The sequence below is a fragment of the Furipterus horrens genome, unplaced genomic scaffold, assembly GCF_987537825.1.
Source record: "Furipterus horrens unplaced genomic scaffold, mFurHor1.1.pri manual_scaffold_10, whole genome shotgun sequence".
NCBI lineage: Eukaryota > Metazoa > Chordata > Mammalia > Chiroptera > Furipteridae > Furipterus > Furipterus horrens.
This window is the reverse complement of record NW_028327180.1, coordinates 77,257,943-77,281,091: the sequence shown is the minus strand read 5'-3', so window position 1 is coordinate 77,281,091 and position 23,149 is coordinate 77,257,943. Positions and strand designations below refer to the sequence as shown.

General features: G+C 37.9%; 1 protein-coding gene across 1 annotated transcript in view; it reads left to right on the top strand.

The window, feature by feature from the left end:
• Nucleotides 1–23,149, top strand: part of SMAD5 (SMAD family member 5) — a 47,887-nt gene that overhangs the window by 5,694 nt on the left and 19,044 nt on the right. Inside the window, exons 2-4 of the mRNA XM_090288285.1 lie at nucleotides 13,702–14,268; nucleotides 19,672–19,923; nucleotides 21,427–21,546. Coding sequence (XP_090144411.1) covers nucleotides 13,866–14,268; nucleotides 19,672–19,923; nucleotides 21,427–21,546 — 775 coding nt within the window. The 5' untranslated portion in view covers nucleotides 13,702–13,865. The remainder of the gene's footprint in view (nucleotides 1–13,701; nucleotides 14,269–19,671; nucleotides 19,924–21,426; nucleotides 21,547–23,149) is intronic.

Sequence of the window (23,149 nt, the reverse complement as noted above, 5' to 3'; positions counted from 1 at the left end):
GCAACTGATTTCTAGACATTTATTTTGTATTCTGCTACTTTACTGAATTCATTGATCAGTTCTGGTAGTTTTTTAGTGAAGTCTTTAGGGTTCTCTATATACAGTATCATGTCATCTGCAGATAATGACAGTTTTACTTACTCCTTTCCAAATTGTATATTTTTATTTCTTCTTTTTGTCTGATAGCTATGGCTAAGACTTCCAGTACTATGTTGAGTAAGAGTGGTGAACTGCTTAAGGGAAATGCTTGTCATTTTTGCCCATTGAGTATGATGTTGGCTGTGAGTTTGTAATATCTGGCCTTTATTACATTGAGGTATGTTCCCTCTATTCCCACTTTGCTGAGAGTTTTTATCATAAATGGGTGCTGGATTTTATTAAATGCTTTTTAGCATCTATTGATATGATCAGGTGCTTTTTATCCTTTCTGTTTATGTGGTGTATCACATTTATTGATTTCCAGATATTTGTACCAACCTTCCATCCAAGAAGTAAATCCCACTTTATCATGGTGTATGATCGTTTTAATGTATTGCTGGATCTTGTTTGGTAATATTTTCTTGAGGATTTTAGCATCTGTGTTCATCAGGGATATTGGCCTGTAATTTTCTTTCTTTGTAGTGTCTTTATCTAGTTTTGGAATTGGGATAATGCTGGCCTTGTAAAATGAGCTTGGGAGTATTCCCTCCTCTTGAATTTTTTTGGAATAGTTTGAGAAGGATAGGTGTTAGTTCTTCTTTGAATGTTTGGTAAAATTTTCCTGTGAAGCAATTTGGGCCAGGACTTTTGCTTGTTGGGAGTTTTTTGATAACTGCTTCAATTTCATTAGTTTTAATCAGTCCATTCAGATTTTCTGATACTCCTGATTCAGTTTTGGAAGATTGTATATTTCTAGAAATTTATCCATTTCTTCCAGATTGTCCAATTTGTTCGCATATAGTTAAATGTTCATAGTATTTATTTTTTTTTTACAATCTTTCGTATTTTTGTGGTATCAGTTGTTACTCCTCTTTCATTTCTGATTTTGTTTATTTGGGTCCTCTTTTTTTCTTGATGAGTGGTTAAAGGTTTGTCCATCTTGTTTATCTTTTCTTGGTTATTTCTGTGCTGTTCTTAAGGAATTTTTTACTAGACAGATCTCTGTGTGCACTACTGCAATTGTAATTCACTTTTGGAAGCTAGTTGTTAAAGTACATTTTGTAAACAAGTTTTTTCTTGAATTCTTTGGTACACCAGTCTCTGCCTATAATCTATATATAGTAATTTAAAGACTGGTATATTCTATAGAAATTTGGAAATAGTTTGATCTCTGGTTAGATTTTAATTGGATTTTTCCTTTTGATTTCCATATATGTTATTTTGTTGTTACAAAAGTAATAGTGAGAAAAAACTAGGTCACCTCCTGACTTTTTTCTGAGCATAGCACCTGGAGTCCTGGAAAGTCTCGCACTTTTCAGATTTAACTGTGATCTCAGAATGTGGCTGGTGCTTTCAAGGCAAGTTTTGTGTTGTTCAATTTTATTTTCATGATGTGTTAGGATCTGCCTGGCATCTATCTGGTAAGTTGTATAACTTGAGATCTAGTTATTCTGGTTTTCATGTTCCCAGGAAAAGGGGTCACTGCAGAAGTATTTCAAAGCTAGCCTTTAATTTTCTTTCCCCTTAGCACATCTTTCTGCCCACTAAAGTGAGTGCCTACTTAATTCACTGGCCATTTCCACTCTTTGGAGTTGAAAGTGTATATTACATGAATGCTGCCCAGGGCTGAAAAGGTACCTAGAGCCATATTTGCTCCCTGTTCTTCTAAGTAGATAGCTTGAACTCTGGGGCCCAGACCATCTTCATAAATCATTGGAATGAATATATGTTGTGTACACGAGTTAACACTTTGTGCTCCAGAGACACATAATGTCATGATTTGGTATTTACTCTTGACAGTTTTATAATTTAAAAGAAAGCACTATAAAGATTGACCAGCTCTTTGTCTATTCCTGTGCCTACAGGCCTATACAAGTATACTCAAACACATCTGGTAGTAATGTAGGGAATCTTGCAGGCTCTGTGGGGGTGAGTGATACATCTAGATCAGGCTCGGCTTAATTAGAGGACTTAGAGGAGCAGGTGAAGTTTAAAGAGTGATTAAAAACTGGGAAACAAAAGTCTGGATGTGGGAGATAAAAACGTATAGTCTTGTGTGGGCACAAAGAGAGGCTAGTCAAGAAGATTATGCTGTGAAAAGTGTCAGGGATCATGAGTGCAGCTCATGGCTTCGAATGGCTGTTCTCATCCACTATGAGAACTTCATTAAAAATTTGTTTTGTTTTGTTTTTTTGTTTATTAAATTGAGAGAGAGAGAGAGAGAGAGAGAGAGAGAGAGAGAGAGAGAGAGAGAGAGAGAGAGAGAGAGAGAGAGAGACACGTTGACCTGTTGTTCTACCCATTCATGCATTTACTGGTTGATTCCTGCATGTGCCCTGACCAGGGATGAAAACTGCACTCTTGGAGCATCAGGGACAACACTCCAACCAACTGTGCTACCTAACCAGGGCTTACTATAAGAACGTTTGATGTCTTTGGAAATTGGGAGTCACCACTGGGAAAAATGGTGATTTAAATGTTTCTCACCCCTAGCTGCTGTGGCTCAGTGAATTGAGCGTCAGCCTGCGAGTCAAGTGTTGTGGTTCGATTCCCAGTCAGGGCACATGACTAGGTTGCACGTCAGGTCCCCAGTTGGGGATGCAAGTGAGAGGCAACCACACAGTGATGTTTCTCTCCCTCTCTTCCTCCTTTCCCCTCTCTAAAAATAAATAAATATACAAACATAAAAAAAAATGTTTCTCCAGGAAAATGGTTTTGACGCTCATGTGATTGTATCCCCTCTTCCTTATAAACATTCCTATAAAGAATAGAATTTCTGCATCTAGGAGAACTTGTGGGTAAACTTGCTCTTGGTTTCTTTATCTTCTCTGCTTGCAGTACAGTCATGGCTTACATGTTTTGTTGAAATTGTAGATCTAGGTCTAAGACTGGTGTGACAATGTGGGGTGGGCGGTGTCTTCTCTTGCTGATACTTGGTGACTACTGTTGATATTAGAACCACAAGGGTAAGATCTTTTTAAAGCTTTACCCCTATCAACCACAAAGAAGTTACCCTTGGGTGTAGAATATAGGTAAGTGACTTTCTTCCATTACAAGTGACCCTAAGGCCCTTGGTTCTCAGACCTGCTGTGTAACCTGGGATTCTTGTTAAAATGTGGGAGATAGAAAGAACCCTGCTTTCAAACTTAATGAATATAAATTTTTGTGGTTATGAAGACTTTGTTTTTTAAAACCCCATTCTGTAATCCTTTTGTACAGGCTTGGCAGAGATGGTAGTGGGTTGTGATCCATACAGGTATTTATTTGCATGGGTTGATGTGCTCAGGAGATTTTGTTTTAGGTAACAGGGTTGGGTGAGATTTTTGGATTGGTTTGCTTGCCTTTTATTTTGGGTTGAAATGATTAGAGAGATGTTGGGGTGGAAAGTGAAGTAGCTGTTGCTATGAATTTACCTCTGAAGTTTGGGCTTGAGCATTAGGTGTCTCTGACACTATGAGAGCGTTGAGTGTGGTTTGTGTGTGTTCATGGGTGCTTACTGGGCAGGAGGTTCTGCTTGAGTATCAGGGTAAGACAGGACCTTTGGGTTCTTGATATTAATGTGACTTCATTTGAATGGAAGCCTGGTGGAGCTTCACATTTTATTCATACATTTAATGTAAATAAAATGTAACTCCTGATTGTCCTTCAGCTTCCCCATTAGCCTTCCCCAAATGCATTGATGACAAATCCCATTCTTTCAGCAGCCTAGGCTGACACCTTAGAATGTTTATTTCTCTATTTTTATATTCCCCTGATAGAATGTCTCCCAAAATATATGTGAAATTGTCTGCTTCCCACCACCCCACTGCTATCACCCTGGTCTAAGCCATCATCATTTCATCTAGATTGTTGCAACTCTCAACTGGTCTCTCTGCTTTTACCCTTGCTGATCAGCCCTTCCCTTCTGTCCCCGCCCAGCTTGTTCTCTACACATCAACCAGAGGAATTGTTTAATAATGTAAGCCAGAAATGTCATGTCTCCACTCAGAGCTCTCAACTGGGGTCTGAATTTCACTTGTAGTGAAAACCAAAACCCTTATCCAGCGTGCCCAATCTGTGTATTTTACCTGTTTGACCTTCTTCCTTATTTTCCCTTCCTTGTTCACTTGATTCTCAGGCTCCACTGGTCTTGCAGTAACTGAGTATCCCAGGCATGCTCCCATCTTGGAGCTTTGTGTTGCTCGTTGCCTTTGCTTGTCATGTCCTTCAAGTTTTGACTCAGTTGGCACCTCCTCAGTGAGGCCCAGTCCAACCACCCTATTGAAAAGTACACCTCTCCCATAGCACTCCTCATATATCTTCCTGTGCTTTATTTTTCTTCATAGTGCTTTTCACCTAACAAACTATAGCACTTATTTATTGTATCTTGTCTCCCTCCCTCCACAGTAATGTAAGCTACATGAAGACAAGGAGTTTGGTCTCCCTTATTCACTTCTGTATTCACAGCTCCTAGAATGCTACCTCAATAAATACATTTTTGAATGAATTTAATAAGTTGTCCGAATATGCTTAATACTGCTTCTTAAAGATTACATTCTAGCTGGTTCCATTCCTGGTTGGGGCACATGCCTGGGTTGCAGATCAGGTCCCTGTGCGTGTGAGAGGCAACTGATTGCATTGATGTTTCTCTCCCTTTCCTCATTTCTAAAAACAAATAAATTGATTTTGGAAAGAGTACGTTCTAGTAGGAGAGACAAATCAAGCAAACCAGCAAATAATTACAAATTGGTTAATACAGTGAAGTAACTAGTTCAGCATAGTATTTATAAAGTGTTGTGGGGTGGTCAGGGAAGGTCTCTGGGAAGATAGCTAAAGTTGTAGCCAGAATAACGAGAGTGTTAGACATTAGTGTTTGGAGCTTAGAGGAAAGTGGTCTAGGCAGAGAACAGCACCTCTGAGGTACATCTTTGTAACATCTTTGAGGTACAAGACATTTCCATTAAGGAAAAGAAATGCTTTGGAAAAATGAATTCTAACTAACATTTATTTGGAGCAAGAAGTATTTGCCCCTCATTTCCAATTGACTTTTCTTAAATTTCACCTTCTAAACTTGTATAACCCTAAATAGAATGAAGAGAATTATTTTGAAATATGAATGACTCTTGTAATGTTAAATCTTCTTTAGTAAGTATTTTAATATGACTGAAGTGTAGCTACACTTTGGTTTTAAAATATGTCTTTCCCCTGACTGTGCAAAAAAATACATTTATTTTAAGAAGTACAGAATTGTATGAAGCAGAAAGTAAAAAGCATCCCTTACCCTATCCACCTCTACCACTAATATCCTTTCAAAAGCTCTTTATGCAGATTGTCTTTCATTGATTAAACAGTTACTGAACATATGTATCACTAGGTTCACAGTGATGAGTGAACACAGATATGGCTCCTTTCTTACATTCTTGCAGGGCTGGACAGGTAAATGTAAAAACGTAGGCCTGTTTAGTGCTGCAGAATAGAGGTATGTGCTGCAGTGAGAGTGTTTAATAGAAGAATTTCACCTAGGCGGGGTGCTCTGGCAAGGCTTTTCTGAAAAAGGGATGTTTGAGCTGAAATAGGAGATGTATGTGAGAGTGTGTATGTTTTATAATGTGATATTCTTCTGTAATGCATGTTACCTCTTAATTTTATAAGGTTTTCATTTATGGCAGAGGTACCATTGCATTTCTTTGTATTTCCCAGGTACCGTTCTATGTTATTGTTTAATCAGTAGTTACAGGTTTTCTGAAGAGTTCAGGGAACCTAACACACAAAGCAATTTCTAAATCCTACTATTATTCCAATTTCCTGTCTAGCTGAAGTCATTTCTCTACAAAATGACAAAAACCTATCAATGAGAGGGTCCTCTCATCAGGTCTTCATAAACCAGAGGTAAACTATAAAAGGACAAGGTAAGAGCACATAATAGGTTCATAGTTATTTTCTTAAACCCCTCCAAGTTCTTTTTTTTTTAAAAAACAGATTTTATTTACTTATTTTTAGAGAGAAGGGAAGAGGGGGAGAAAAAGAGGGAGAGAAACATCAGTTGCAACCCAGGCATGTTCCCTGACTGGGAATCGAACCAGGGACTTTTTTGGTTCACAAGTTAGCACTCAATCTGTTGTGCCACACCAGCCAGGGTACCCTCCAAGTTCTGCTCTAAGAAGTAGCACATTCTCCTTATATGTTCGATTACTGGTCTTCTGGGTTTACTGTACATATTTTTTACTCTATTTTAATGCTCTATCTCTGTTGGCAATCATATGGAAGTAAATCTAGAGTGAAACTAACTGATTTGCTAAACAGTATGTGAAGGTCTTCATTGCACCTTCTTTTTCTCCCAGTTACTTTTTAAGATCTTGGGAATTACAGATAGGGCCGTTTAAGCCTGAGTTACTAGGCACAGAGTATTCCTTCCTTAGCTTTACTAGGTACCCAATAAACTTTGAGTAAATCAAATATCTACTCTCATTGATTCAGCTTTCACTTCTACTGATATCCCCAAAATCTACATTTCTTTTTAATTTTTAATTTTTATTTATTTTTTAAAGTATATTTTATTGATTATGTTGTTACAGTAGTTCCAATATATTTCCCCTTTACTCCCCTCTGCCCAGTACCGCCCTTCCCTCCTGCAAGCCCACCCCCCTTAGTTCATGTCCATGGATTATGCATATAAGTTCTTTGGCTTCACCCTTTCCTATATTATTCTTAACGTCCCCCTGTCTGTTTTGTACCAACCAGTTATGCTTCTTAATCCCTGCTCCGTTTCCCCATTGCTCCCCCTTCCCACTCCTATCTGATAACCCTCCAAATGACCCCATACCTATGATTCTGTTCCTATTCTGGTTTGCTTAGTTGGATTTTGTTTTTATCTTTTAGATTCAGTTGTTGATAGTTGTGAGTTTGTTGTCATTTTAGTCTTCATAGTTTTGATCTTTTTCTTAAGTAAGTCCCTTTGACATTTCATATAATAACGGCTTGGTGATGATGAACTCCTTTAGCTTTACCTTGTCTGGGAAGCGCTTCATCTGCCCTTCCACTCTAAATGATAGATTTGCTAGATAGAGTAATCTTGGTTGTAGGTCCTTGCTTTTCATCACATTGAATACTGCTTGCCAGTCCCTTCCTGCCTGCAAAGTTTCTTTGAGAAATCAGCTGATAGTCTTACAGGCACCCTTTTGTAGGTAACTCTCTGCTTTTCTCTTGCTGCTTTTCAGATTCTCTCTTTATCTTTAACCTTCGGCATTTTAGTTATGATGTGTCTTGGTGTGGTCCTCTTTGGGTCTAGCTTGTTTGGGACTCTCAGTGCTTCCTGGACTTGTATGTCTATTTCCTTCATCAAATTTGGGAAGTTTTCCTTCATTATTTTTTCACATAACTTTTGATTTCTTGCTCTTCCTCTTCTCCTCTGGCACCCCTGTGATTCGGATGTTGGCACATTTAAAGTTGTCCCAGAAGTTCCTAAGCCTCTCATTTTTTTCAATTCTTGCTTCCTCATTCTGTACTGGTTGACTGTTTTTTTCTTCCTTATGTTTCAATCATTGATTTGAACTGCGGTTCCCTTCCCTTTACCACTGTTTTCTTTTTTTTTTTTTTTTTTGTGGATTTTCCATTGTTTCATGTAGCATAGCCTTCACTTCTTCCTTTATGAGTTTGCTGTACTTAAGCGTATCTGTCAAGTCTGTGAGCATCTTTATCAGCAGTGTTTTGAACTCAACGTCTCTTAGGTTGGCTATCTCCTCATCTGTTAGGTTGACTATCTCCTCATTGCTTAGTTCTCCCACTGGAACCTTGATCCATTCCCTCTTTTGGGCCATACCTCTCTGTCTCCTCATCTTGACAGGCTCCTGTGTTTGTTTGCCTCTGTGTCTTGTGTAGAGCTGTTGCACCTGTTACGTTGTAAGGGGCAGAGCCTTAGGTATTCGTCAGTACAGGGCGACCTGTTTTACCACGTTGTGGCGCTGTATGTGGGGGAGGGGTCTGAGAGGGAACAATGCCGCTTGCTCAGCACTCTTTCCTTTTCCAGGCGCTTCTCCCACTTCTGTATGGGACTAGTGCCCCTCTAGCTGCTGCCCTTGTTGTTGTTCCCAGAGTGGGTGGGTCTGCGGACGTTCTAGGGCTGTGGGGGCCCTTTAAACAAGTGGACTCTGCTGAAAGACCAGCAGTTTCTTCCTCCGCCCCAACGCCCACTGGTTTTCACAGTCAGAAGCAATGTGGCTCTATTTCCCCTGGCGCTGTAACTGTGAGCTGTGCAGTCTGGTCTGGTGCTGGGAGCGCTCCCCAGGCGTTCCACCCTACTTTTTAAAACACGTGACTGCGCTTTCCGCCGCTCTGCTGCTGCCACCACCACACCACATCCTCTCGGCCCTGGCTCCGACCCTCCTACCTGTCTGGATGAGTATTTCTTCTTTATATCTTTGTTTGTTGGACTTCCATGCAGCTCAATTTTCTGGAACTTCTGGTTGTTTCTAGTTTTGAGGTAGTTGTATTCCTTCTTAGTTGTGGAGGAAGACGCAGCGTGTCTGTCTAGACCTCCATCTTGGCCGGAAGTCCTTAATTCTATTAATGGAATTGTCATTATCTTAGTCAACTGGGTTTAAAATTTGAAGTTATTTTAATTGCAAGGTACAGTTGATAGAAAAATCGATGACCTTACATTATATGAGGTCTATCCAGAAAAAATCCAGCCATTGTTAATATAGTGAGAACTGATCACACAACATTGATACAACCCAGCAGCCAGGGAGACTGGACTAGAATGCATGTGTGAACAATGATGACATCACTCTACTAGTCAGTAGGGGCAGTAGACGCTGTTGAGTTTGCATGTGTACTGTGTGTGTCACATTCACAGTGAGCAACTAGAGCAATGAATGTACATCACATTTTGCGTTAAGCTTGAACATTCTTCCATGGAAACTATTCAGATGAATCAGAAGGCCACAGCTGTGGGCAACTGCTGATTGGCAGCTTTATCACGCCAGCACGCCAGCTCATGCATTACATCTTGTGCAAGTGTTTCTGGTGAAACGTCAAACCACCCAGGTAACTCAGCCCCGCTACAGCCCAGATTTGGCACACTGTGACTTCTGGCTTTTCCCAAACCTAAACTTACCTTTGAAAGGGAAGAGATTTCAGACCATTGATGAGATTCAGGAACATACAAAGGGGCAGCTGGTGGCGATTAGGAGAACTGTGTTGAGGTCCCAAGGTGCCTACTTTGAAGGGGACTGAGGTGTCATTGTCCTATGTACAATGTTCTTGTTATCTTCAATAACTATTTGTTTTTCATAGTACGTGGCTGGATACCTTCTGGACACATCTTGTATACTACCTTAGTATGTGGTATGGAACATGGCATAGTGCCAGGTGCTGAAGGCTTCTTCCTGGGAGTATTTTGTTCTCTATTTGGGAAGTTGAGATATGTTTTTTTCATTTAAGATATTGTTAATTAATTATAATAAATATAGCAAATGGCCATAGCCTCTTAAGGGTGGGTTAGTAAAGGAATTCTTCACAAAGGGGGTGGATTTGAGCTTATCTAAGATGACTGAAATTTCTCTTGGAAGACACAGATGGGCAGAGAGGTTCAAGGTTTGGGTTGGATCAGAAAATGTGTATAGTGGTACAGTGGTGGGTATGTTAGATTGGGACTAGATCCAACCAGTCTTTGAAGTCTTGACTCTTCTTCCTTTAAATGCTAATAGTTATAATTCATGTTTAAATAGCACTTTTCAGTTTATAATGCATCTATTATATGTGTGTGTGTTCTTCCTCATGTGTACACATACACACACTTTTATTTCTTCAATATTTCAGTGACTTAGGAACCAGTATATCTACTTGGAGAAAAGTTAATAGGCTTAGAAAGAGTGATGCCTGGTCATGGTCATTGACCTAGTAAACGACAGAATCTGATCCTCTGTTTTCATAATACTACCTTTTAAAAATTAAAAATAGAAAATTTTTTGAGTTGTGAAATATTTAAACGCAAAAAAAGTAGAGAAAATAACATCTTATCATATGCCAAGTTTTCTTCAAATCTAGTTTTTAAAGAAACGCAGGTAAATCTTTCCCATTCTTTTTTCATCTTTTTCTTCTTTCATCAGAGACAACCCAGTCAGGATTCAGTATCCTGAGGTTGGTCTGTATCATTGTCATGCATACTTTTATTCTGTTATACTAGATCTGTGTTTATCTACAAGTAACATTTTTTTTTTGTTTTAAATTTTATACAGTTCTTATAAAGGTATGTACATTTTTGCAAGTTGTTTTTTTTCCTCACTCATTTAATAAATAGGCACTGTTCTAGGAGCAGGGTACATGATGGTGGATAAGGAAGATGAGGCTACCTGCCTACTAGCATTTCAGGGGGAAGACATAAATAAATAAAATTGATAATGTAATATCAGATGAGGATAAATTCCATGAAGGAAAATTGAGGAGGATCAAAGGATCAAGAACGATGTGGGAGTGGGATGTATTTTAAATGAAGTGTTCAGGGAAGTCCTTTTTCAGGAGGTGACATTTGTGCAGTTGAATAATTGAGAAAGTAAGTCATGTTATGATGTACGAAAACAAAATGCCAGAGGAGGGAACATCAAGTATAAAGGCCTTGAGGTAGAAATGACCTAGGAGCACTTGAGAAATGGAAAAGTCAAGCATGGTTAAGTGCAAAATTAGGGTGAGAATGGTCAGGATTGAGTCTGGAGGAGAGCCAAAAGCAGATCGGGTAGGTCCTATGAAGTAATGTTAGGAAATTTGGACATTGAATGTAATAGGAAGCTACTGGATGATTTTGCAGCAGAGGAATGATATCGTTTGATGTACTTTTATGATTAATTTTATACTGGAATTCTCTGAATAATGAAGCTCTTTCTATACTGATATGGAAAGATCTTAAAAATATATTGTTTATACATTTTTCTGTACCTGGCTTTTTTTCTTTTTAGTATACCAGTATTTGTGTAAAACAAAGATTTTTTGGGGTGTGTGTGTGTGTGTATAGATATATATTTGCTTATACTGTGTAAAATTTTTCTAGAAGGACATAGAAGACAAAAGGAATTGCTTGTGAGAAGGGAAACTGATGATGGAAAAATAGAAAGGAAACTGACCACTCTACACTTTTTAATACATCAAGAGAATTGTTTTAAATCATACAGAAAAATGTACACATCTTAGCTATCCAGTGAGTTGAGTTTTCCACAAACGGAACTCTCCCATTTAATCATCCAGAACGAGAGGCAGAACTTGACCAGGATGGTAGAAACCCTCAGATTCCCTTCTCATAATGCTTTCACCCTTCCCTGCAAAGGGTGATCACTATCCCAACTCTTAATAGCATGCATTGGTTTCTCCTGCTTCTGTACCAGCACTCTTCACTCCATTCTGTTTATCATAATTTGTTTTAGATTATCTACTATTTCTATTTAAGCATTATGCAAGTAATACATAATAGATTCCCTCTATTAAAAGGTTAAAACAATACAGTGGTATACAGAGCAGATCACACAGGACCTCCCTCTATCGTCTCCCCCAGTCTGTGCTTCTCCCCAGAGGTAACTGCAATGAATAACTTGGTCTGTAGCCTTCCAGTCTTCGTTTTGTGTTTACATATACAAATAACTTCCTCTTTTTCTTTTTAATTCAAAATATGGTTGTTATTTAATAATGATGATAGCAATGCTAATGATGATACCAGATTAGTAGATAACGTTTATTAAGCACCTTGTAGTGGTTAACCGCTAATCTGATATCCAGTCTTCAAGCTCCTCTCCTTTTGTCTCCCCTTTCACCATGTCTGTCCTTTGCTCATATATACTCTTTTACACACATACTACCCTGTTGAGCCTCTGTTATATTCCAGTATTACAGAATAAGATCTCAGTCAGCCAGGCCTATCTCCTCTCTATCCTAGGAAATGCTCTGTTCATGCCTGTTCATATATATTTTTGTTCATATCCTTTTGTCTTTGAAATTTCCCTGCTCATCTCAAACAGTCAAACCGTGCCCTTACTTTCTGACCCAGATGGCTTATATCCTTTGTCCTTGATGTAGTTACAACTGAGGTCAGCACTTTTTTAAAGATTTTTTTAGCACATAACACCTTATAATCTGAGACCTATTACTAAAAATGTGCTTTCATTCTCTTGTTATATATCTGTAGTTAAATGTAGCCAGTTTTCCTTAGTGACAAAAGTTATCCTGTGTAGGTTTGGGCATGTTTATTCGTACACAAGGAGTATATCTTCAGTCCCTGAAGCCTTCTCCCTGTGGTTCTAACATAGCAGTCTAGATAGCCACTAGTAGTTCAGTGCCTGGCACATAGCAGGCCCTCAGTAAGTGTATGCTGAATAAATGAATTAGTTAGCAGTGAAAATGAAACCTATTTGATGAGATTTTTTTTTAAAGCACCATCATGGCTGTTCATAATACGTGACACATAATAATCAATACTTATTTGTCAATTTAATTCAGTTTTATTTTACTTTATCTTCACCTGGGCTTTAACTGAGCACATATGTTCTTTTCTGGGAAGAAGACGCATCCCTAATACAGAATAGTCCTGATGCTAGAATTTGTCGCAGGCAGAGCTGCAGCAGTATTTGGCAATTTTAGGCACAAGAAAGGAAGCATCTGTTATTACTGACATCTTTTTTCCAGATATGACTCCTGCTACTTCACTGGTTGCTCATTGTCTGTGGCTGGCTGTGTTGTCGCCACAGGGGACTGTACTCACCCTTATCAGTGAGGACTGCTGCACATCGCTTCCTCTTGTCATCAACTCTAAAGGCTTCTTCATGGTGTAGAGTAGTGGTCTGCCTGGAGCAAGTTCATTACTGAACATGTTTAAAATAGCACAGACAGCAGTAGGAGTTACAGCATGATAAATTATCCTTTTTCTGTGTTAAACTTTGAATTCTCTTTAAATCTATTCAGCATTCTTAGTTTTAAAAATAGATGTTTTCATTTTTCTGGCATTTATGCATATTAAGATTTATTTGAGGGTGTGGTACATTTTATCTTATGACAAGCTTTAATAAAATTTGTATCTAATAATGTGACTTGAATAAGACCATGGCTTTTGCCCAAACCTTGTAAGTCTGTGAAACATTTTAAGGAGAATAATAACCTTAGGGAAGAGCTAGATTTCTCTTAAGACTTTGGTTCAGATCAGGGCATATAACGCTCAAAATTGACATAGTATGTAACATGGGTTTCAATGAAGGTAAGTACTTCAGAATCAAACCTTAGAAGGCCATTTTGGAGCTTACTGGCCTGACCAAAAAATTTAAAAATCTAGAGGCTGTTTTTTTTTTTCTTTTTCTTTTAATAATACATAGGAAGTAGAGCAATTTGTTTTTGCTTTTGGTTATTTGTCATTGCCTGTGACTTGTTCATATTAAGAAGGAATTTAGTGGTCAAAATCTTTTTTCTAGATTTAGGTATTTTTGTTTTACTTTATAATGCTTTTATCACTTATTTTAAAATAACATACTTTTCAATTATATTGATTTTAATGTATGTTAATTGGATTCATTTAAATTAGGGATCTTATCCTTTTCTTCCTTTCTCTTTCAGGACGTTAACCAATGAAAGAAGCTTATGGCACTTATGAAGATAAATGTCACTCTTACCTTTTTAATTGGAACTTCTGCTTAGGACCTGTATATGACTTTTCATCTGTGTTCTTTCAGTAGCCACTGACTTTGAGTTGCAGGAAGGTCTCTGAAGATCTATATCAAATGACGTCAATGGCCAGCTTGTTTTCTTTTACTAGTCCAGCAGTAAAGCGATTGTTGGGCTGGAAGCAAGGTGATGAAGAGGAGAAATGGGCAGAAAAGGCAGTCGATGCTTTGGTGAAAAAGTTAAAAAAGAAAAAGGGTGCCATGGAGGAACTGGAGAAAGCATTGAGCAGTCCAGGACAGCCGAGCAAATGCGTCACTATTCCCAGGTCTTTAGATGGACGCCTGCAGGTTTCTCACAGAAAAGGCTTACCCCATGTCATATATTGTCGTGTTTGGCGCTGGCCTGATTTGCAGAGTCATCATGAGCTAAAGCCATTGGATATTTGTGAATTTCCTTTTGGATCTAAGCAAAAAGAAGTTTGTATCAACCCATACCACTATAAGAGAGTGGAGAGTCCAGGTAGGTTTTACTCCCTTGAGGAGAATTTTAAAAACTTCTCTCTTCCTGATTTGCCTTTAAGTAGATTTAGTAATTAGAAGGTTATATTATTGTGTTTTCTTTCTTAAAGATTTTAATCTTGGAAAGAATACTGGATTTTGAATTCAGCTTTTTATATATAGATGATATTTTCATCTCTACTAGACTATTTGTGACAGCATGTAAGCATGTCATAATATTGCCCATCCTAAAATGAAAGTTAAAGACCTCATTTACTCTTCCTCACACCTCCTCTTCTGCACTATTTCCTCTGGTTCTTTTAGAGGAGTCTCCATTTTTATTATCTTCACATTTTCCTCCTATTCTTTGTTGACACCCCTCCAGTTAGTCTTTCTTCCCTACCATTTGACTTGTTGGAATCACTAGTGACTGCTTTCTTACAGATAGAGAGGTCATTTTCCCTCAATCCTCTTATCTGCCCTCCCAGCATCATTCGATACAGTTGCTCATTCCCCCTCCCCCCAGGACTTTCTGTATTGGCTTCTGAAACAGTGCAGTTTCCTGGTTCTCCTGCCTTACTGGCTGTTTTTGCTTAGGCTCTTTGTTGGTTTATTTTCCCCTTTTCACAGGACTCAGTCCCTGGACAATTTCTCCATCTATATATCTTTCTTCTCTGTGCTCTCATGCTGTCACGTGTCTTAGAAACATCTGTAAGCTCAAGCTAACGTTTAGAAGTCCAGAGTCAACTTTTCTTTTGAGGTTTAGACTTTTGTATCCGGTTGCCTACACTTGATACCTCCACTTGAATATGTCCAGTAAACACATCATATTTAATGTCTAAGCAGGACTTTTGATTTTTTTCCCACCAAGACATTATTTTTTCCTCCAGCTTTCCTTATTGAAGTAAATGGCACCAATAACTTAGGTAATTGCTACCTAGGAGGCATCTTTTATTTCTCTCCCTTAACTCTTGTATTTGAGCTATAGCAAATGTTTGCTGTGCCTTCAGAATATATCTTGATAATATCTTTCTCCACCTCTAACCACTGCTTCAGTGCAGAACAGCGTCGTCTTTCGCCTTCAGTAGGCTTTTAATTGGTCTCTCTGCCTCTTTTCATCTCTCTCCAGTGCATTGTTTTCTGCATAGCAGCCAGAGTGATATTTAAAAATATATGTTGAATTATGTCAGTCCCTGCTTAAAATACTTCAAAGGCTCTCTATCACACCTAGAACAGATTTCTGCAAGACCCTACATGACCTACCAGACTTCCTCTGTTCTTTGGATTTGCTGTACTCCTGCATCCAGGCTTTTTCTTGCTGTTACCTCTACTTGAGTACTATGCTCACGGGATCTTTTTATGGCTCATTTTCCTACTTTATTCAGTTCTTGCTCAAATACCCCCATCATTACTTGATGCTATGTTAGATATTTATTTTGTTTATTGACTGAAGTGAGCAAGACCTTTCTCTGTCTCATTCTGTGCTGCATCCCCAGTACCTAGAGTAGTAGTATTACCTGAAATTTTATAGATGATGCTCAGTAAGTAATCTTTTATAATGAATGAATTGTATATGCCTGAGATACTACTTGGGTGCATTAGTTATCTATTGCTGCATAACACAAATAGCTTAACACACATTTATTAGCTCACAGTTTCTGTGGGTCAGGAGTCCAGGCCCAGCCTAACTGGGTCCTTTATAATGCTATAATCAAAGTGTTGGTCAGGGCTTGGGTCTCATCTGAGGCTCAGTTGGGGATCTTCTTGCCAGCTCAAGTGATTGTTGAGAGGATTCAGTTCCTTGCAGGCTGTTGGATTCTTGCCAGTTGTCAACTGGAGGCTGCCTTCATTTGTTTGCCATATTAGGTAGCTCACATACCTGACAGCTTAATTCTTCAAAGCCACTAAGAACAATAGGGCCTTCTTGCTAGAAGGGTGTTATATTCTTATGGAATATTGTCACATACATCCTGTCACTTGCCAGATTTTGTTGGTTAGAAGCAAATCACAGGTAATACACTGAGAGAGGATTTTGCAACGATGGTACACAGAGGTGAGAATCATGGTGGTCACCTTGAAGTCTGTATGCCACACTGGAGGTAATATAAGCCCAGTGTTGTCAAAAGGCTGTGAAAATGACATTGGATGTGGAGACTAGCAGAAAGAATAGCAGTGGTGGTGCTGTCAGGGAAAGTTGAGTTTAAGTGCTTTAGAGCTGCCAGTTGGCATTTGAGGTGAGTCTGTTTCTTATTGAATCCAAGGAGATCTGTAGCCTGAAGGAACTGACAAAGAAAGGAAGATGTGTGCAATTAATCGAGAAGTATAGTCTGAAAAATTCCCTAGCTTGAAATATCCAGGAGTTGCTGGAAAAAAGTCTAGGAATTTAGTGTAGTATTCCCATAGCCAGGGTGTGATTTATAATCTCCCAATAGAAATGTTTATTTAAAAAAATAATCCATTTTCTCAGCCATGACTCGTTCTATAGAAAAAACTGGGGCATGGCTCTGGTATGCTTAAGCAAGTGAAGCATCTATTATACAGGATGAATCACTTTATGGTCCCAGTATTAATAAAGTGGGAGTAGTGGTAACTGTAATAGTAATGAACATTTATTGAGCACTATGGACCAGGCACTTTTTTAATACTATGAGGTTATTTCTTCATAGGGTTAGAAAATGGTATTAACATTTTAAAACTTAATAAGTTTATAGATAAGGAAACCAAGGGAAATAACTGATACAAGATCACATTGCTAGTATATAGTGGAGTGAGGAAGTACTACAAAAAAATTAAAAAGATGGAAGGTAGTTGGAAAAGAAAAACAGAGGGCCAACCAAGTGGCCAGTATTTAATCAAATAGGCAGTATTGTCTTGTGGTTAAGACAGTTCTGGAACCAGACTTTCTGGGTTTGAATCCTGATTTTATCAGTATGCTAATGTGACTACAGGCAAGTTACCTAACCATTCTGTGACTTAGTTTCCTCATCTATAAAATGGGAATAGTAATACCTATCCCATAGTTTTGCTTTGAGGATTAGATGAATTAATGCATGGAAAGTGCTTAGATTAAAACATTAACTGGTTCAAAATGAGTTTCAAGTTAAATATCATTCTAATAAAATAGTAATACTGGAAATAGAGCATGGGGAAACTGACAGAGAGAAAATTATTAAAGAAATACTACTAGAATAATTTCCAGAGACTGAATAACCAGATGAAGGGGTAAAGAAGACCCACACATGAAATTTTAGTATGTCACGAATAAAAAAAAAAAGAATATTCTGAAAGCTCCCAGAGAGAAAACTCAGAACACATACAAGGACTAGAAATGAAAGTATTGTATTTCCAATGCAATTTTGGGTTCTAGAAGAAAATGAATCATTGCCCCCAAAATTCAGAGACAAAAAGTTCTCTATTCTGGAATCTGTCTTCAGCCAAACAAAAGGCAAGACTTATTGTGTATGCAAGGACTCAAAATTTATCTTCCTCATACACCATTTCTTAGGAAGATAAGTGAAAGAGATGAGGTTCAGGAAATGAGATCCAATAGGAAAGAAGAGAAGGAAGTCCAAGGACTTCAGATTTGTAGGAGACTTAAGTAGCAATCAGTCTATTTTGTTTATTTATAGTATCTGGAAAATAATATTGATAGGAATTTGACAGGTCTGTTGGACTTCTGGAAAAAGGAACAAGGCAATAATTAACTACAGTAAAAGCACTGTTCAGGAAAAAATATAATCATAGTACATACTTAGCTCAACAATGAATAATCTTTATATATTATATTAACACTGATATTAATTGAGACATAAATTTTGAATGTACCTTTATTGTGGGGACGAGGGCTGGGATAGAATGATAGAAGAAAACCACTTCATTTGCCATAACAGTAAGTCTACAAATGATATCTTAAACTTAATAATAGTAATATAAACATATTATTTAGCAGAACATAAAGTATTAGAAAAAATGGTTAAGCATTTATATTTTTTGTCTCTGGAAGCAATATGGGAGGAGGCTTAGAAGTTGCTGTAATCTCTTGTATTATCCTTTTTACGCTATACATGTATTTTTTGGAGTAAAAATAAAATAATTACTAAAAAATGTGTATAGATGTATAAGTATGAGAGAAGTCAGTGATTTTAGCTCTGTCTTAAAAAAAATAAAAGTAAAGAAATCCTTCCTGGATTGAAGTCCTAAGTAGTTATTTTACTAAGTCTTTCAGATTGTTAGCTAGCTAAAAACATAGAAATCCTTACTATCGAATGCCCCCCCTACTCTCCAGTGACAGCTGTCCCATCATTCTATAAGGGGGGCAGCAGTAGGTAATACACATTAGAATAAAAGAATTGTAAACAGACATTAACCACATAATTATAACACTAGTTCAGTAAAATAAAAATAGACAAAAAAGCAATACAAATAAGAGCCTCTTGATTCCTCGGGTGCATTCCGCTTCTGGGATGGGAGGTATGACCTAGTTAACTTAAAAACAGATTGACTTCGTTGACGCTGAATGATGTCAGAGTCAAAGAGATTTTCAGAAGTGAAGTTTAATTGACAAATATAAGAAAGTTGTAAAAGAGATGAATTGATACAGTAAGTTTAAAGAAACCGGTCTGTTTCTGTTTCCTATGGGGAAAGGCAATCAAACACTTTTATGTGATTAATCACTTGGGTCTTTAGAGAAAGTGAATATTTGAATAAAGTTTATCTTTTAAAAAATGTATCTCAAAATGCTTGGGCTTTGTTGTATATATTTCCATTATGGTCATCTTTAGAAAACATTTTAAATAAAGACTTATACATCGGAAAACTTTTGAGTAGGGAAAACTTTACTGAAGAACATAATACGTGAGATCTCTCAAACTAAGAAACATGAAATGTTCAAAATTGGAAAATGACAGCTGACCTCAACTTGAGTCTCTCAATCTTGCTTCCTGGTTCAGTGGCTAGACCAACTGTTTATCCTTTCTTGTCTCCCTCCTGGAATCTCCCAATCTCCTCCTTGATTCTCCCCATCCTTAGCACTCCCTTGTGAAATCCTCTTAGTTCTTTAAGGTCCACTCAGATATTGTCTTTTCCACAACATTTTGCTTGATTTATTGTCAGCTGGAAGTACTCACATAGCATTAAATTTTCTGTATCATTGTTGTTTTAAAATATGCCTTATCTGTTATAGAACAGGAGCGGTATCTTTTCTGGGTGTTCTGTCTTCCAGAGTACTTTAGACATGCTAAATGCTTAGAGCGTTTTGGGGTTAGTTATTATGTAAATAGATTCAAGGTTCTACAAAGCAGGCCTTCCTTAAAGGGAACTAATAGGTTTAGAGTCTTTCCTGAATCCTTTCTATGTACCCCTTCATATGTATGGAATATTTGCTTTAGTCATTGCTGACAGCTGACTTTTGATTTTTGTCTTTCAGTCTTACCTCCAGTATTAGTGCCTCGTCATAATGAATTCAATCCACAACACAGCCTTCTGGTTCAGTTTAGAAACCTGAGCCACAATGAACCGCACATGCCACAAAATGCAACTTTTCCAGATTCTTTCCACCAGCCCAACAACACTCCTTTTCCCTTATCTCCAAATAGCCCCTATCCCCCTTCCCCTGCTAGCAGTACCTATCCCAACTCCCCAGCAAGTTCTGGACCAGGAAGTCCATTTCAGCTGCCAGGTAAGACTTCATTTTATTGATACAAAATATTAATCCTTGAGAATCAACAATTGTTCTTATACTGCTGGCCTTTTGGGTGAACTGTTATATGCCAAGAGCTATCTACTTTTGACTCTTATGTCCTTTGGTAATTGTTTGATTTACGAAGAGTTTTGGATTTTATTTTGCCAGATTCATATGTTTAAATATTTTTATATAATTTATAATACTAAATACCATTTATTGAGTGACTTTTATATAACAGATACTGTGATGAAAGATTGCACTAAATTTAATCTTCAGAACAGCATGTGAGATAGATATTATTACTGTTTTACAGGTGGAAAAATAAATTGATACTGACTCCAAGAGTTTTAAAAGTATAGCTAATAAATGGGAGTTCAGACCAAACTCTGACTTTAAAGTTTGTGCTTTTTTAACTTTACTATCTTGCTTGTCAAATCATTTTAGACTTTGGAAGGTTAAAACAAATTCCAGCTATCTTTAAATAGATTTGCCTAAGGAAGATAAGTAGGTTATAATTTATCAAGTTTCTGTTTTCTGTTAGTGTCATGTCATGTACAGACACATCCTGTGTCACTGTCAAATATATGAATGCCTATTGCAGGCAGAGTCATTCTTTGTGGCTTCTCTGCGGCAAAATATCAATTGATGCAGAGGGGATTTTTTGTTTGTTTGTTTATTTTTGTTTTTTGAAGAGGAATTAAGTACCAACTGTTTAACTTGCTGTTAGGTATTTGTTTAAAAGATGATTTTTATCCTTTGTCCTAGGTTCAGTGCTGATTTTTGCTCTGTCTCAAAATGTATCTTGTACAAACCTTGGGATGAAAGACAAATTATATTCAATATTTATAGTTATTGAGACAAAGAAGTATAGTTATAGCTTTTGTGAAGAATTTCAACCATAGTGTTGGAACTCAAAAGATTTTCTGGTTAACATTCAGTTTCCTGAAAGAAGTATCTAGCCATTTAATAGGGCACAACAGCCATTTAGGGTGTTGTAAAAAATTAGACAAACTGCTCTTAGTGTTAATGGCAAATTTTGAAGGAGCATAGCTTTATTTTCCAGTTTCAAATAACAGTGATGAGTTTGATAACTTAAGTGTCTCTGTAGATACATATGCGTACTAGGATAATCGTGTCCTTCAGATTGATTTCCTGTTGTTGCGGTTTTTCCGAGCATATGATTCTAAGCAAATAAAGGCAAAATTCTTGACCTTGAATTCTACTTCAGGAATTTTCACACTGATCTTACTGTCCTGGATTGTCCCAAATATATGTGGACTTACAGTAGGTTTTCAGTAGTTAATGGTCGTGCTGTCTTTTTTCCTTTTCTTGTGCCCTAAGATAGCATCCTGCTTTTTGTGTGTATCTGTGATACTCAGTAATGAACCCTGCTGGTAGTCTTATAAATTTTTAAATGCTTTTACAATAACTTTGAGCAGGATGAAGACTTTAACTAGTCTTCTGCGTCTTTAACTTGTCTCATTTTCTTTGTCTTAGCTGATACTCCTCCTCCCGCCTATATGCCGCCAGATGATCAAATGGGTCAAGATAATTCCCAGCCCATGGATACAAGCAATAACATGATTCCTCAGATTATGCCCAGTATATCCAGCAGAGGTAAGAGAAATCCTTACCATATTAATTTTGTTGTTCTCACTCTTTTGTTCGCTTCTGTTTATAACTTCTTAGTTGCTTTTTAAAAACAGCTTTTGAGATATAATTTATATACCATAACATTTATCCATTTTAAGTGTATGATTCATTGATTTTTGTAAATGTATGGTTTTACATCATCACTGTAATGTAGTTTTAGAACGTTTCCATAACCCTTTAAAAATATCCCTTGTGAGTATTTTGTAGTCTTATCGCCACTCTCAAACCCATCTCCAGAGACCCTAAAATCTATTTCCTTTATCTATAGATTTGCCTTTTCTGAACATTTATATGAATAGAATCACATATAGTGCTGTCTTTTGCATTTGATTTCATTCACTTAGCATACTGTTTTCAAGGTTCATCCAGTTTGATAACTTTTTTCTTTTTCTGGTGTTGTATCTAAAAAAATTTTGTCTATCCCAAGGTCATGGAATTTTCTTAATGGGTTTTCTTCTAGAAGGTCTGTAGCTTTAGCTCTTACACTTAGGTGTATGATTCCTATTAAGTTTTTTGTATGGTAAGGGTCTAAATTCATCTTTGTGCACATAGCTACCTGGTTGGTTCTAGCCCTCAGTGTTTGTTGAAAAGACAATTAATTTCTCCATTGAATTGCTTTGGCATCTTTTTCAGAAATCAGTTGACCATAAGAGTTAGCATTTATTTCAGGACTCTCAATTTTATTTATTGATCTGTGTATTTAGTCATAGTCTTGATTATTAAAGCTATATATGAGTTTTTGTTACCCTGGCTGGTTTGGCTCAGTGGATTGAGCGTCGGCCTGCGAGCTAAGTGTCGCTGGTTCGATCTTCCAGTCAGGGCACATCAGAGAAGGAAAACTCTGACTCCAAAAAACCTCCGCTGCCTTGCGGCATACCTCTTCAGGGGAAAGGCTAAGGGAGTAAACCCCGACAGAAAATCCGGAGCTGGAGTCCCTAAGGCGGTTTGACGTTGTAGTCAACACCGGCAACTCCTGCGGCGCACCTGAAGCCAAGCTGTATTGACTCCGTCTTTCCCTTGGATCCTTCAGCTGCGAAGAGAGGGGGGGTCTGCTGCATGGGCAACAGCAGACCCTCCATATCACCCTGCCCAGGCTCTGTAGCTTCAGCTTCACTGGAGAGGACACTCCAGCGTCATCTCAAGATGTGGATTCAACACGGGAGGAGACAGATACCGTGTCACTCCCGAGTCGGACTGCACAGCCATTCTCGGCGGTGCAGATAGACTCTTAAGAAGCTACACCATCGTCTTTCGAGGCTCTGTAGCTTCAGCTTCACTGGAGAGGACACTCCAGCGTCATCGCAAGATGTCGATTCAACACGGGAGGAGACAGATACCGTGTCACTCCCGAGTCGGACTGCACAACCATTCTTGGCGGTGCAGATAGACTCTTAAGAAGCTACACCATCGTCTCTCGAGACGGACGGCTGCCGACGATATGAGTTTTGAAAACAAGAAGCACGAGTTCTCCAACTTTGTTATTTTTTTTTAATTGTCACCCAAGGTTATATATATATATATATATTTTTTTTTTTTCTTTTTAGAGGAAGCAAGAGAGAAAGAGAGG